Raw genomic sequence first — 14,956 nt, 5'->3', positions numbered from 1 at the left:
ACTAGGTGCCGCGGGTCGATTCACGGTCCGTGGCAGTGAGTTGGGAAGAGCCGCGGGTCGATCTGCGGCCCGCGGCAGTAAGGCGGGAAAAGCTGTGGGTCGGGTCACGGCGTAACAGTCTGGGCTGACTGTTTGTCGAGATTACCTCTTGAGGTAGAAGTGGATGATTCTGGGAATTTGGATTTTGAGTGGGTAGTATCTGTTGTTGATGCTGCTAAGATTAGTGAAGGAACTGTCAGTGAAGAGGAGTGGAACAAAGCATTTTAGGAAGATGTTAAATTGGTGAAGGTGTTCGAATATGTCAGCAAAGAGATGGCCACCCCTTAAGCATTTACAAGGGGATTTTCATTGTTTTGCTCAAATGGTATCTCGGCTCTCTATAGAATCAGGGATTTTACTAAGAGCTGGTGAATTTATTCCTCCAGATAATCTTAAATCCAGCATCATTGGGTTGGCACATATCCGGTTATTTCGTAGACCTACATGGACAAGCAGGTTGAGGATTTTGTGGTTGTGTGAAGAATGTTTACTTTTCAAGAAGTACTGGGAGACAAAAATGTCTCCTTTGGTAACCACTCCTTTTGCAGACTGTCCATGGGGTAAAGTGGTAAAGAATTTTTCTGGACCCATTTCTCAGTTGATATATATATATATATATATAAATATATATATATATATATATATATATATATATTCACAAATGGGTGTATTATGGTTTTTTTTTTTTTTTTTTTTATTTATAAATTTTTTATTCGGCACAAGCAGATTACGATAACATAACATACATAATGAAGCCTTTAACAAGACATAGACACAACTTTAGCAAATTCTTGCATATTCATATCTAGTTGAATTAAAATACAGATACCAATCATATCCATCCCGTCAATGGCGCCCATAATTGCACACCCAGCTGCCTTCTTTTATAGCCTTTCAGTTTATATAAGGCCATTTCCACAAATGGGTGTATTATGGGTGTATTATGAATCTGTAAGCATATATATATATATATTCACGAATGGGTGTATTATGGGTGTATTATGAATCTGTAAGCGAAATTAGCACTCAGGTGGCAGCAAGATGTTTGCTTTGGAAGGCAATCTGACAGAGTTGGTTATGGATAATGGTGTACACATGATTTGTGAAGAAATGGAGCTCTTTCTCAAAAACGAAGGTGTTAAACATTATACTGTGGCGCTTTATAGTCCAAGTGCCAATGGAGCCGTTGAGAGGGTGAACAGGTTACTCAAAGAGGGAATGCAGTGTGGATTGGATGTAAAGGAGTTCATAAAGAATAAGATATGGGCCTCGTATTGTTATTGGAGAATCTCCTTTTCTGTTACTGAGGGGTAGGAATTCCCACACAGGGTTATATTGGATGGAAAGGTACCCTCAAAAAAAAAGTATGCAAGAGTAAGGAGATTATGATAAACTCAGGTTGAAAGGTGACGGTGCCCAGAACAAAACGAAACAGTACCCTGATCAGACTCATTGCCTAAGTAACATTAAGATTGATGTGGGTAGCATATCGGGTAGAACTTCGGTCAATGGATTTTCCACAGCTCCAAGCCTACCTGTACGGGGTCCCCATACCGCACACCCTCCCCTCCATCACTCGATCGGTGTTCATGGCTTGGCGTGCGGCCTTACGTCACACACGCTGTGGCGGGACACTTACTAGGGAGACGCCCTTGTGGACGGGCGCTTGGCTGAAAGACACTTCATCCCTTCAAGGCTTCAGCCGCTGAGACCGCCTCGGGATTTTGCTCCTCGGAGATGTTTGGGTAGGAGACCACATTCGATCGTTTGCGGATCTCCAGCAGAGGTACTCACTCCACTCCTCTCAATTTTATAAATATCTACAATTAAGGCACGCCCTACGGCTGCACATTCCGTCCCCCACCTCCTTCCCGGAATTCAACCCTCTCGAAGCTCAGGTGATGATGGGGAACCTGGGCAGAGGGGGAGTATCGTGGATTTACCGTTCCCTCGTCAACAATGGCCCCGCATCCCTAGCCTTGTTGTGCGCCTGGTGGGAGGGGTGGCTGGGTCCCCTAGAAGACGCTGATTGGAGGGATGCCCTTATGGCTCCCAAGACCTTGACCACCTCCTCCAAGCTGCGTCTGATCCAACTCTACTACCTCCATGCAGCATACCTCACCCCAGCGCGCCTCTACAGGGCTCGTTTGCGGCCCTCTCCATCCTGCACACATTGTAGTCAGGCCCCGGCGGATTTCTACCATATGATCAGGAAGTGGCCGGTCCTGGAGCCCTTTTCGGTGGGGGTGGAACTGGAACTCACGCAGACCCTGGGATGGGAGGTTCCTCATGACCCGCTGCGCCTGATCCTGGGGGTGTTCGATGGTCTTGATGGCACCCGGGCCGATAAGCGCTTTCTGAGCACTGCATTGGCGGTGGCGAAAAGGGACATTGCGATGCTCTGGTCCCAGGCCAAGCCACCGACTAGGCGGAAGTGGAGAAGGGGGGTGGATTGGTGCGGTACCCAAGAGGAAGCCCTTTTTGAAGCTCGGGGTTGTTCTGAGCTTTTTGTTAAGGTATGGGGCAAGTGGTTCAACCTGCGGCCTTAGGGGGTGCAGCCTTTTTTGTCACGATTGTAAGTGGGTGCATGGGTTGTTCTTTTCCTTGCGGACACTTTGCAGGGCTTTGCCCCTTATTCTTGCCAATGGGTCTCTTCAATCATGTATATGGTCTTACTGCCGGAATTGTTTTTTGTGATCTGTTATTAAAACCAATAAACTTGATTATCAAAAAAAGATTGATGTTGGTCATGTGAAAAAACATGAAATCTAGGAAAACTAAAGTGGATTTCCATTTTAATGATCCATTTAAAGTGATTCAGGTTGCACGCACGCTTATTCAGTTGGCGGATGGGCATTGGTGATCAAAAACAAATTTGCTTCTTATTCAGGATTATCGGAAAGAATTATAATGAGGAAGGTATGCATGCCAGGGGATACTTTAATTCCTATTGAAGTACTGCTGGAAAATCAGAGTTCTGAACATGATAATGCCCTGGGTATTGGCCAACATAATGCGTCAAAGCCATTGACTTCTTTGTCCTCTTCTACTAGTCCTGAGGTTATGCAGGAGTTATTACCTCCTGTGCAATGTCACACTGAGAGTGGAAGCAACAATTGAAATGATGTAGCTATTACCACCAGAAGTGGTAGCCTATCTAAGAAACCTACTTATTTACAGGAGTTTGGAATGTAATGATGATTTGATTTTATTTGGTTTAGGGAAATGGAAGATGCATATAGTCATAATGCACTTTTTATTTTTATGTTTTGTAGAATCATTTAGGATTACATTTGTGTCTTATATACTGATGTTCTATGCATGACTTTGTTCTTAATGTTTGTTTTTAGGAGGGGAGATGTTTTATCCTTTAGTGCAGTGCTTTCCAAACTGTGTGTCGCGAAACAGTAGTGTGTCGCCTTCCATTTGTGGGTGTGTCGTGCGACGATGATGTCTCCGGGCAGATTAGGGTGAATGCTCTCTTGGACCATATGTATTCAGTGACGCAGTACGGGTGAGTACGCGGAGGAGGAAGGAGAAACGTTAGGCGAGCGTGCGGCCTTGTTCATTTTGCGACGCAGTGACCAGGAGCTGCCTCTGCCCCCCATCCCAGACGCTCAGTAAGGGAAATTTTCAAAATTTAAAAACTCTGTTGGCACCCATCTCTACTTTTCTCCTCTTTCGCTTCTCCCTCTCGCCCATCCTATCATTTTCCCTCTTCTCTCATTCTGCTTATGCCCACGCTATGCCTGCTATCATTGTTAAGAAAAGCAGGCATGCTAGGGTAGCAATGTCGTCCTTTCAAAAACGTAATCGTGAATGGAATGCATCTGCTATTTATATCCGTTCTATCGATTCGGAGGAATTCATTTATTCACTCAGATTCTTTCATTTCATCCAGACATAACCTGTGCAATTTTCCGGTTGACAATTGCACCATCCTGCATTCTAGCATTCGCCGAAAATAGTATCTAAATAAATAAGTTATGCGGCATGAGTCACGAGAAGCGAGGGGGAGCAGTAATCAAAATCAGGAGCAAACAGCCCTCACGAATTAAATGAGGATGATTTAGGTTGCGATCAAAAACATTTGCCAATTAATGCATAGAAAGAATTCCAATAATGCTGCCATTTTTAAGACCAACTCTATTGTGCCTAGCTCATTCTCCCTGCTCATGTGCACTGAATATGAAGCAAAGGAAATGAGAGATTAGTTACGTCATTGTAAGCAAATCATGCTTTTTCATTTTATTGACAAAGCTTAAAAAATGGAAGAAATTCTGCTAGCAAGCAATGCTTTCATGGAACCGATGTATCTGCTGGAGTCCCTTCTACGACGTTTGAGGGATGACAGCAAGTCTTTCACGTCGGGTCATGTCTGCTACCCTCATAATTCCTGATCCATAATTTCAGATTTAAATAGTTTGGGATGCAAAAGGTCTGATTTTCTACATCTATCGATCCATTAATTTTGGGGACATGAGTATAATATGTCTACATGTGGAGTACGATACAGGGATAATCAAGAAAAACTGAAATATAATGGGTACTGAGAATTCCTTAATTAGCAGGATAAGGTCCACACCCCCTGTCACATCAGTAGAGTACGTTCATTAAGTCATACACAAGTGAGAAACTAGATATCATGCTCTCCAGAGGCGTAAGTAAATTGGAGGAGGCCCTCCTGCAAAGTACATTGAGGGCCCCCCTCCAAACTCCACCAGAAGATATCAGGCCAGGGTACTGTGCACTGCAGAGGTCTGCGGGGGCCTTTGTTATGCCACTGACGCTCTCAGGATCAATATGAACACCACTGAGGTGTTTCACATATGCCGCAGCAGCAAAGCCTGCATGTACATATATAACTGCAGGTGGTGTTCTAAGCATAGAAGTACAGGCACATCAGGGAATACATTACATGTACAACGCATACATGGCTTGGATTTTGGAGTGCTCACGCATACATGCCAATAGACCCCATTCAGGCGGGAGACCACCGATTTTTCAAGCCAAAAATAGCTTAATTTTAGCTGTCTCCCACCTGAAATTGCATTTTCTACAATAGAAGTCAATGGGGAATTTTCACTCTCCCAATATCTATTTTTATTTTAAGTCTCCCACGTCTCTGTCCTAAAATGTTGGCATGTATGCTATTATACATATAAATGCGTAGGGCTGACTGAGCAGACCACACTGGGGCGGGGGTCCTGAACCAGTGAACCACAGGGTCTGTAGTCTTAAGTTGAACCTTCGCTATAAACAAATATAATCTGTGCCTTAGCATGCACTTTTAGTTAGAAGGCCAGACTGAGAACCGAAAAGTGCACTGGTAAATATGTTCCAAGCAGCCCTGTTTCCATCCATCCATTTTCTGTCTCTCCTTTTCTCCTCTTTTGCTTCTCCCTCTCGCTTTCTCTCTGATTTCTCCCATCCTCTCTTTTTCCCTCTTCTCGCTTTCTGCTTATGCCCACGCTGTGCCTGCTATAATAAAGTGACAGAGGTGTTAGTTAGTTCACTAGTATGGCGCCAATCTCAGAGGTGTAGTTGTAACTACACCTCCGAGATTAACGCCATACTAGTTCACTAACCTAGCACCAGGGGATACAAACTACACCTCCGAGATTAGCGCCACATAGCTGCCAAGGTTTCAGAATGTTGTCCATAGTTTAAGTGATACCGCTGTCGGGATTTACTCACAATGTGGTAGGATATTGCAAGTACGGGCTTCTGGGCGCCCCACCCTGCCTGCAGTCTACCGGCACCTGCTTCCCGCACAGATGGTGGGGTCGGAATGTATGGCTGTGCGCGCATCCCCGTGTCTTTCCATATATCTGCTTTCATACTTTTGTGTGCGTCAATGAGTTTTTACCTTCGGATTTGCATCCAATTACCTCTCGGCGTGGTGTGGTATTATTTAACATGCAAATCTCTATGCTACCTGTATGTTTCTGTTAGTAGGTTGTTTTGTTAGCATGTCGTGTGTTTGTGTTAGCAAGTCGGCACACTTTTTCGTTTTTGCTCGTTCATGTTTGTTTGATCAAGGCATTTCTTTGACAGTTTTTGAGCATGTTTGTGACTATAATTTTTATGTCAGGTACTTTATTCCCTGCGCTTGCCCGGATGCGTTGGCCTCTGTATGTGTGTTTGTGTCTGTGATTGTGTGTTTTTTGTATGCGCATCTGCCCATGTGCGTGCACTGATTTGTGTATTTTTACTCTCTGTGCGTGTTCCTGTGTTCTGTGTAGGCGCATTTGGTTGTGTTTCTTTTTGTGTTCTTGTTTCTTATCAGAGTTTGTCTGCGTGTGTTTGCACAGGTTTGTACTGTGTGCTCCTGGGACCATGTCTGGTTACATTCATGTTTAGGCTTTCCAACCTGCATTTATTTGCCTTCCTGTTTTATTTGTTTCCGAATCTTTTTCTTTGTGTGCGAGTTGTTGAGTGTGTTTGTCTGCCTGCAAGGGTTTCTGCGTTTGTTTTGCGTTTTTTTCACAGCTGTGTGCAAGTTTAAAGCCAGTTGTATTAGAAACATCTAGCAGGGCAGATATGGTTTCAGTTACTTGAGGGTGTACTGTCAAAAGTGCAGGTGCTTCCGGTTTTGTTTTGTGGTGCTTCCGGAGAATTTGTCTCGTTTCAGCATTGTGTGTTAGTCAGTTGTCCTTTGTGTCTAGGAGAGTGCAAGCTTTTGTGTATGCGAGTGTATGAGAATTTGTGTTCACCATGCCGTCGCTTCTTTAGGTCATCTCTGTGTGTGTGTGTGTGTGTGTGTGTGAGCGTGTGTATGTATGTGGGAGAGCGTATGCTCGAGTCTGGAAATGTCACATATTTCTATGCATGTGATTGTATGTTTGTTTTTGAACATGTCTGTCATCCTTTGTATATTTATGCATGTTTGTGGCAGAGTATGAGGGGGAGGTATGGGAGACATTTACATACTCCAGCACTGTAAGCAGAGTATGAGGGGGAGGTATGAGAGACACGTTTACATACCCCAGGTACCCTCTTCTGTGGTACGGTATGCATGAAAATATTTCAAATGGGCTACAGGTGAAATATGTTTTCTAAGATTGACTTTTTCATGTTAAATGTTTATTTTATTGTGGTGATTCGAAGGGGCGCAGGTGGCAAGAGGCCACCAGTTCCGGAATAGATCAGCAGCATGCACGTTATTATGCATGAACAATGGTTGTGGGTATGACCACTGGTCCTTTTATTCTTGTCAGAGTAGTTGCAAAGGCTGAGATGAAGGGTCTTTGCAAGCCAAAGAATGTGGGTTCTCAAATGCCAGGGGTTAGTTGCCACTTCTGGTAATTGCTCTGATATTTGGTTTAGTTGGCATTACAGCAGATACCTAGTATGTTTTTGTGTCCCTGAATCACCGAATTAGTGTCAGAACTGAGTGGTAAAAGGTTTGTGTTCCAAAACACTTGCAGGGCTCTTGTTCTGAGATCCCATCTGATAATAAAGGAAAGGGCGTCATAGCCCCAGGGCTGATATTATGTTGCTTAATGAACTTCTACCTCCGTTATTACGATGCTTGTGTTCCAGTTTCTAAGCCTGTGACGACTCTGCAATATGTTCCTGCATTGTATTTATGTCGTTATCATTTGCTAACTTGAGCTGTGATTGAGAGGTATAGTTACAGAAGAGTGAAAAGATAAAAGTAAAGATCCATAAAATATTATGTTTTTTGAAACAGAGGAGCAGATGCACAGTCATCGCTGGGATTAGTCGTCCTTCTTATCTTCAACCCATTGAACATTTTTGCGATTTTTAGTGCTTCACTGAAACTCATCGATAAATCTTTCTCATTTATGCCTGTGATATTATTGACTAGATTAGAACTAGATTTTTGAAAGATGGCAGCCATTATTTTCAACACAGCTTGGGCAACAGTTTGATTTCCCAAACATTTTAGAGATTTCATAAACGTGGTCCTCCAACTTAATTAGAATTTCCCATGGGCAACGTTGGCGTGGCTCTTCCACCTTCAATGTCATGTTTTCCGCGTGCCGCACTGCTACCTCATTTAGGTTGCCTGTCTCTGATCCAGCCAAAAAGGCTTCAGTGTCATAGCAGAGGTATATGTGGTTGTTTATGTGATATCTCTTGATTGCTTCCTGTTCAAATAAGTAGATTAAGAATATGAGACAACTTTGTTTTTTAGGAAAGTAAGCAATCTAGTTTGGTGGTGAAGACCATGTCATGGAAATGTAAGGGCCTTCTGATAAAGGATGGAATATAATTGTGGGGTCTGGACAGCTCACTTGGCATCCTGAGTCTGTCCGAGCCAGCATCAATGAGAGCTCTGATTTCACATGATTATCTACTAGTCAAATCCTGATATGTTACTAGAGAGAATGAGGACTGTAAGCAAGGTGTAAGAATGTTAAACTTAGTATCTCATGTTCTTCCTATCTCTAAATTTCCACATTTCTTCATTTTCCCAGAAGGCCAACAGAAACTCAAAATGGATACGTTTATAATTAAGAAGCGAAAAGCTGGTGAAGATGGCGTTTGCGAAGAACAAAATGTAGCAGCTATTGAGCGAAGTACCCAAGAATCAACTGAACGGTCTGCCTCAGTACGTAAGAAGTGTAAAGGGAAAATCTCCAATCCTCGTTCATATAATAAAGCTTATATGAAACTGGGGTTCACATTTTCTGGTAATGAAAACCATCCTTGTCCCCAGTGTTTAGTTTGTGGGGAAATACTTGCAAATGAAAGTATGGTACCAAATAAATTAAAACAACATTTTACCACAAAACACAGCCATTTGTCAGAAAAAACAGTAGAATACTTTATTGAGCTTTCAAAATCTAAAAGGAAGCAGTCTGCCTCATTCACAAAGAGAATGAAGACATCAGAGAAAGCTCAAAAGGCAAGTTACTTGGTTGCTCAAATAATTGCCAAAAACAAGGAACCACACACTGTTGCCGAAACCACCATAAAGCAATCTTGCTGTGCTATTGTTCGAACAATGTTTGGGCCAGAATTTGAGATAGAAGTTAATAAAATCGCTTTGGCAGATAACACAATTGGAAGACATATTCAAGATATGTCTGCTAACGTTAAGCTGCAAATGAAGGATATTTTTCAAGACGATAATGTGATCTTTACATTGCAATTAGACGAATCAACAGATGTCAGTGGGTTAGCTCAATTACTGGTTTTTATACGTTTCATTCATACTGACAGAATTATTGAGCAATTCCTGTGTTGCCTAGAACTTCCATTGAGAACTAGAGGTGAAGATATATTTAAAACTGTAGATTGCTTCATGAAGGAAAATAATTTGCGCTGGTTAAATTGTGTCGGGATATGCACGGATGGTGCACCCTCAATGGTTGGCTCAACAAAAGGTTTTATAGCTTTAGCAAAGAAAGAAAATGAAAATATCATATTTACTCATTGCTTTTTACATCGCGAGGCACTAGTCGCGCAAACCATTGGAAATGAATTAAGAAAAGTTATGAACAAAGTGATTCAAATGGTCAATTACATTAAAAGCAGACCTCTTAAATCAAGAATATTTGCTCATATTTGTGAACAAATGGGGGCATGGTTTAAAAAGCTCCTACTGCACACAGACGTTCGCTGGCTCTCAAGAGGTCGCGTGCTTTGTCGTGTATACGAACTGCGGGAAATGATGCTTAAACTTTTTGAGGAAAATCAGCAACACGAATTCTGCGATCTAATTCAAAACAAACTTTGGTGCACAAAATTGGCATATCTTGCTGACATATTTGAACATTTGAATAAAATTAACACCAGTATGCAAGGCAAAGGAGAAAATATCTTAACAGCAGTAGATAACCTGTGTGCATTGAGAGACAATATAAAAATTTGGGAAAGGAAAGTGAAAGAAGGCAATTTTGAAATGTTTCCCAAAACTGATGAGTGTCAGCTGAAATGTGATATCAGCCCGCTGATTGTTGACCATTTAACATTGCTTGGAGAGAAAGTTTATCATTACTTCCCAAATGTTGAAATACAAGACTATGATTGGATCAGAAATCCATTTCTTTCAACTGCAACTGGGAACTTTTCACTAACTGAAGAAGAAGAATTAGCTGAAATAAAAAATGATCGAAGTATGTTAATGATGCATGCAGAGGGTGATTTAGACAGATTTTGGATTCGTGTTACAAAAATTCATCCAAACATAGGTAAAAAAGCGTTACAAATTCTCTTGCAGTTTTCTACTACATACATTTGTGAAGTATCCTTTTCAACAATGACAAACTCAAAGACACTGAAACGTGGATGCTTGAAAATGCTTGATGATGAAATGCGAGTGTCTTTATCTAATATTCAACCAAATATTGACCAGCTGTGTTCATCCTATCAGTCTCATATATCTCATTAAAATAGTAAGACAAGTGCTGTTGTTTTTATTCAAATTTTGTAATTCTTGTGCTCGCTCGCATTACCGTGTCACAAGATGAAGATTGTCTAAAAGGTGTGTCACTAACATGAAACGTTTGGAAAGCTGTGCTTTAGTGCATCTCTTGACTGTAACCTTATTCTTATTATTAGAATGTTGATTTGTGAGCGTGCTCGTGTTCGGTTGCATAGATTCATTCTGGCTTTGACGTTCTGCTCATTGACAGTTGATGGTTCAAGCCGGTCTGCATGGATGCAACCTTATGAGCCCACTCTTTGGCTAATTTAATGTCTAATAAATTACATTTCAACTTGCACAATATCTGTGTGCGAACTTATTACAGTCCGCCATTAAACCTCAGTTTCAGGCCCTATGTTCATGACCTGAAACACCACAGGTGACACAATGTCAGCTAGATTGGCACTGTAGCCACGATGACACCCGAAACCTGCCTACATAAAACAGGATGGGCTGGCACTGGCTTAGACTTCAGTCGATGTATGGCATGGGAAGTGGCAAGGACTTGGGGATCGGAGATGTATGATAGTGAGTCCTTCCCAAGGGGTGGAGCCATTACAGGGCGGGGGTCCTTGTTCGTTAATATCACTGTGTGTGGTTCAGGAGCACTGAAGAGGGTGCTGGAGCCATGACAGCTTGGTGTAATCCCCTCCTGCTGAATCTCTATGGCAGAGGGCATGGTTGCAGACTATGTGCGGGCTAGGAGCTCATGCAGGGGGTATGAGGGCTGGCACTGCTTGGTGCCCTGTGAGTGATGAACACTTCATGGTAGAAACTAGATAGTGCCGGTTATCTTTAATGTGATGGAGTGCCATAAGAGATGACATTTGTATATAGGGGGAAATATAAGGAAGAAGCAGAGGGCAGACTTAAGTGGAAACAGGGAGTCAGACACCCAGTACAGCTCCCTGAGGTACACCCTGTTCGTAGTTGCATACAGACACTACACGGTCTCCAGTTCTACCACAGCCTGCCCAAGGGCTTTCAGGACTAGGTTACATTACATATTCACACAGATCGGTGAGTGCCGAACATCTGACAGCAGTCTTTGGGTAACAGATGTTTAAACGTCTGTGCATTCCCTCATCTATACAGTATTCCAGCTTTTGCACAAGATCACAAACACTGAAAGTAAAGGGCTCCTTAGTGAAAATTTGCCCAGCACAGCTACAGTCTGAATTCTATGTCAGGACCGGAGGCTTCGGATTATGCTATCTCTCTTCGCTTTATTACCAATAACAAACACACAGCAGCCAGAGAGATTCACAAATATCAGTGTAAAAAACCCATAAAAACTACAACTCCCTACAACCAGGGATATACAGTGTAAATCAGTCCATCAACTATTTCCACAACATTATGTAAAGTCCTCTGTCAGCTCTCTCTCCTCCTCTTTCTTCGCTGCTGCGCAGCCAGTTAAGTGCTCGTGGTTTTTTTATTGCTTTGGAGTGTTGTAAATGCTACATGGGATACCTTAAATATTGCTTTGTTTTTCTATTGCGGATATTGGTGATTCTTTGCTCTTGAACTTTCTTTCTTACAGAGCCCCTACCGGCCGCGGGAACGTTTTCGCTCCTTACGCGGCCGGCTCCCCTGCTGTTGCGGCTTCTTCGCACGCCGCTAGGGGCGCTCGACCGCCTTGTGACTCTTGCGTCGCGTCTCCTCAGAAGAGGAGCGCGCCGCGAGTCAAACGGTCGGAAGAGCCTGCCCCTGCTGCCTCTCCACTAACGTCCGCATCGCGGACCGTATTTTCCCCTGCAAAAATTGAAACGCCCCGGTGGGGTCTGTATTGCGGTTCGATCCGCGGTGAACGCGCTGGTATACATAACAGCGTTGTAAGCACCCTTCAGAACACCACGCATCTCGCGGGCGGTGTCGAAATAACTTTGGGCATAGCAAACCACTTTATTGGCATAATAATAATTGTTTTCAACGCGTTTGGAAGGCAGCTGCCCTGTCAGGTGAATCCTGAGGGCGTATGCGCGTTGAGGGCCTGGTGCAGCCCTATTGTAACCCTCTGGGTTACCCTAATTGCGGCCTCAGGCCTGATCATAATTATATCACCTGCTGATTGTGTGACACCTCTGTCCTCCTTGTCCTTCCCTAGAAGTACTTACCCTTGCCAGAGATATGGCCAGTCAGTCTGAATACTATGAGGAGGAAGTTCAGGAATACTTACCTTTTAGCGATGATTTCTTCGAAGCAGTTGATGATTCAATATATCGAGTAGTTAATGAGGTAGTGGGCCCGATGGAGCAACGTCCCTCGGATAGAATAGTTTTGGAATGCAACCGTTTGGTGGCGGCTCGCGGCAGCGCGTCGCCTGCCCCAGGGGATCTTACTGAAGGGGTTCCTCCCCCCCCCCCCCTCCCCCTAAAAAGCAACGTCCCGACGGTGTGGATGCAGACGCCTTTGCGCGCCTTAAGACGGCGTTTTTAGCGAAGACGGCCCTATGTGCTCCCCTCCCAGCAGGTGATCAGCCTCAAGATATGCCAGATCCCCCATCCCCGGCGACTGATAATGATACCCAAGGAGATACTGATGATGAAGCGGGTTCTTCCCGTCCTTGGCGCCTGACCCCGACGACCTCTTCGGCAGCGCCGGAGGAGGATGCTGATATGCTGAATCCGGATGATATAATGCACCCCCGGTCTTCGGCTTGGGTCCCAGGGGTTAAGGTCGTTAGATTCCTTGCCAACCGTCTGCGTAAGCCTCTGGAAAAGGAGGCGCGGAGTTGTTTGAGGGCGGAATGCCCGCTTCCCTCCTTGCCGGACAAAATCGCGCTTACACCGGAACTGGACTCCAAAATGGCCACCTTCTTGGCGAAATTTGTAAAAGATCCCCGTAAAGGCATTGATAGGTCTTGGCGGTCCTGTCAAGATAAACTCCTCGACACCGTCGGTCCAATGGCAAAAATCTTAGACATGGCGGAGGAGGCTATGGTGACTGGTTCAACGATTTCTCCTGAGGTATTATCTAATTGGGCCCAACGGGCCATCATTTTTATGGGAAACGCAAATTGCGCTCTTTCAACGGAGCGTCGCCGCTCCTTGTTGATTAAATTGGATCCCAAGCTTGGAGATTTCGCTTCTTCTGAGGCCGGGGCAGTTGCTCAGGGGGGCCTCTTTGGCGAGCCCTTTGTGAAAGAATTGGGGAAGTTTGTGTCTACCTTTACCTCCTTGGACAAGGCCCAGTCCGGTATTAAGAGAGTGTTTACCCAGCGGGTTTTCCGCGGGGCCGGTCGAGGCAGGGGCCGCTCGTCCGGCGTCGGGTTCCAGCAAAACCCTCAAAGGGGACAAGGCTCTGGTCGTGGTCAATACAATTCCACCGCAAACTACACCAACTTCTATCCAACGCGAGGACAGCGTTTCAGAGGTCGTGGAGGCTACAAGTCCAATTCTGGAGGCGGGAGTTCTGGCGGTAAGTGTCCTTCCTGCATGTCACATAAGGATAGGGGGGCGACTGGCATGCTTCAGAGAGGCTTGGGCGGCGTTGACGTCTGATGCATGGGTCCTTCAGACAATTCAGGGCTTTCATGTAGAATTTCTGGACAGCCCTTGCCAGGTAACGCGGCCAAGTCCACTACAATTCAGCCTTCAGGACGAACGGTTGATTGACGAAGAGGTTGCCGACTTGCTTCGCAAAGGCGCCATTTGTCGCACAACTTTGCATCCTCAGCAATATTTTCCTCGTGGACAAGACCGACGGAGGTCGTCGTCCGGTAATCAATCTCAAAGAATTCAACACGTGGTTAGTGTATCGCCATTTCAAAATGGAGGGAATTCATCTCTTGCGCGATCTCTTGCGCCCTTCCGTTTGGATGGCGCGTTTGGATTTAAAAGACGCCTACCTCGTGATTCCTGTGCATCCGCCCCACAGACGATTCCTACAGTTTCGTTGGGGGGGTCTGGTATACGAATTCACAGCCCTTCCGTTCGGGCTTTCCTCGACACCGTGGTGTTTCACCAAAGTGCTTCATCCCGCGGTAGAGCTTCTCCGGGCGCGAGGTATACGCATGATCGTCTATCTGGACGACCTTCTTCTGATGACTCAGTCTCCTCAACTCTTGTTGGTGCAACTTCAGCAAACCGTTTCTCTTCTGCAGAGCCTAGGGTTCGTTATCAACACGGCGAAATCAATACTTCAACCTTCGCAGTCAGTCACCTTCCTGGGCTTTATGGTAGACTCCGTTCAGGCGACGCTGAGTCTACCCTCTCGGAAGATGGCAAAAATTCGACACGAAATGCGCCAGACGGTGTCCAAGCCCTCCATTTCCCTCCGTCAACTGGCCAGGATTGTAGGCCTCCTGTCGTCCTCGATCCAGGCGATTTTTCCGGGCCCGTTACACTATCGAGCGTTGCAGCGCCTAAATGCCTACTACCTCAGGCGGGGTCGGTCGTACGATTACGTGGTGCCACTTTCGGCAGAAGCCAAAGAGGAAGTTCTTTGGTGGCTCACTCATATGGAGGCATGGAACGGTCGGGCGATATTTGGATCCGTTCCAGACTTGGTCAT

At 44.8% G+C, this 14,956-nt stretch overlaps 1 protein-coding gene across 1 annotated transcript in view; it reads left to right on the top strand.

Annotated features, from left to right (window-relative positions):
* LOC146811337 (zinc finger BED domain-containing protein 5-like) overlaps window positions 1-11,488 on the top strand; it is a 50,720-nt gene extending 39,232 nt beyond the window's left edge. The window contains exon 2 of the mRNA XM_085618432.1: window positions 8,487-11,488. Coding sequence (XP_085474558.1) covers window positions 8,507-10,405 — 1,899 coding nt within the window. The 5' untranslated portion in view covers window positions 8,487-8,506 and the 3' untranslated portion in view covers window positions 10,406-11,488. The remainder of the gene's footprint in view (window positions 1-8,486) is intronic.
* The last annotated feature ends 3,468 nt before the right edge of the window (window positions 11,489-14,956 follow it).

Source organism: Triturus cristatus, chromosome 7 (assembly GCF_964204655.1).
Source record: "Triturus cristatus chromosome 7, aTriCri1.1, whole genome shotgun sequence".
NCBI classification, from domain to species: domain Eukaryota; kingdom Metazoa; phylum Chordata; class Amphibia; order Caudata; family Salamandridae; genus Triturus; species Triturus cristatus.
This window is presented reverse-complemented; position numbering and strand designations above follow the sequence as displayed.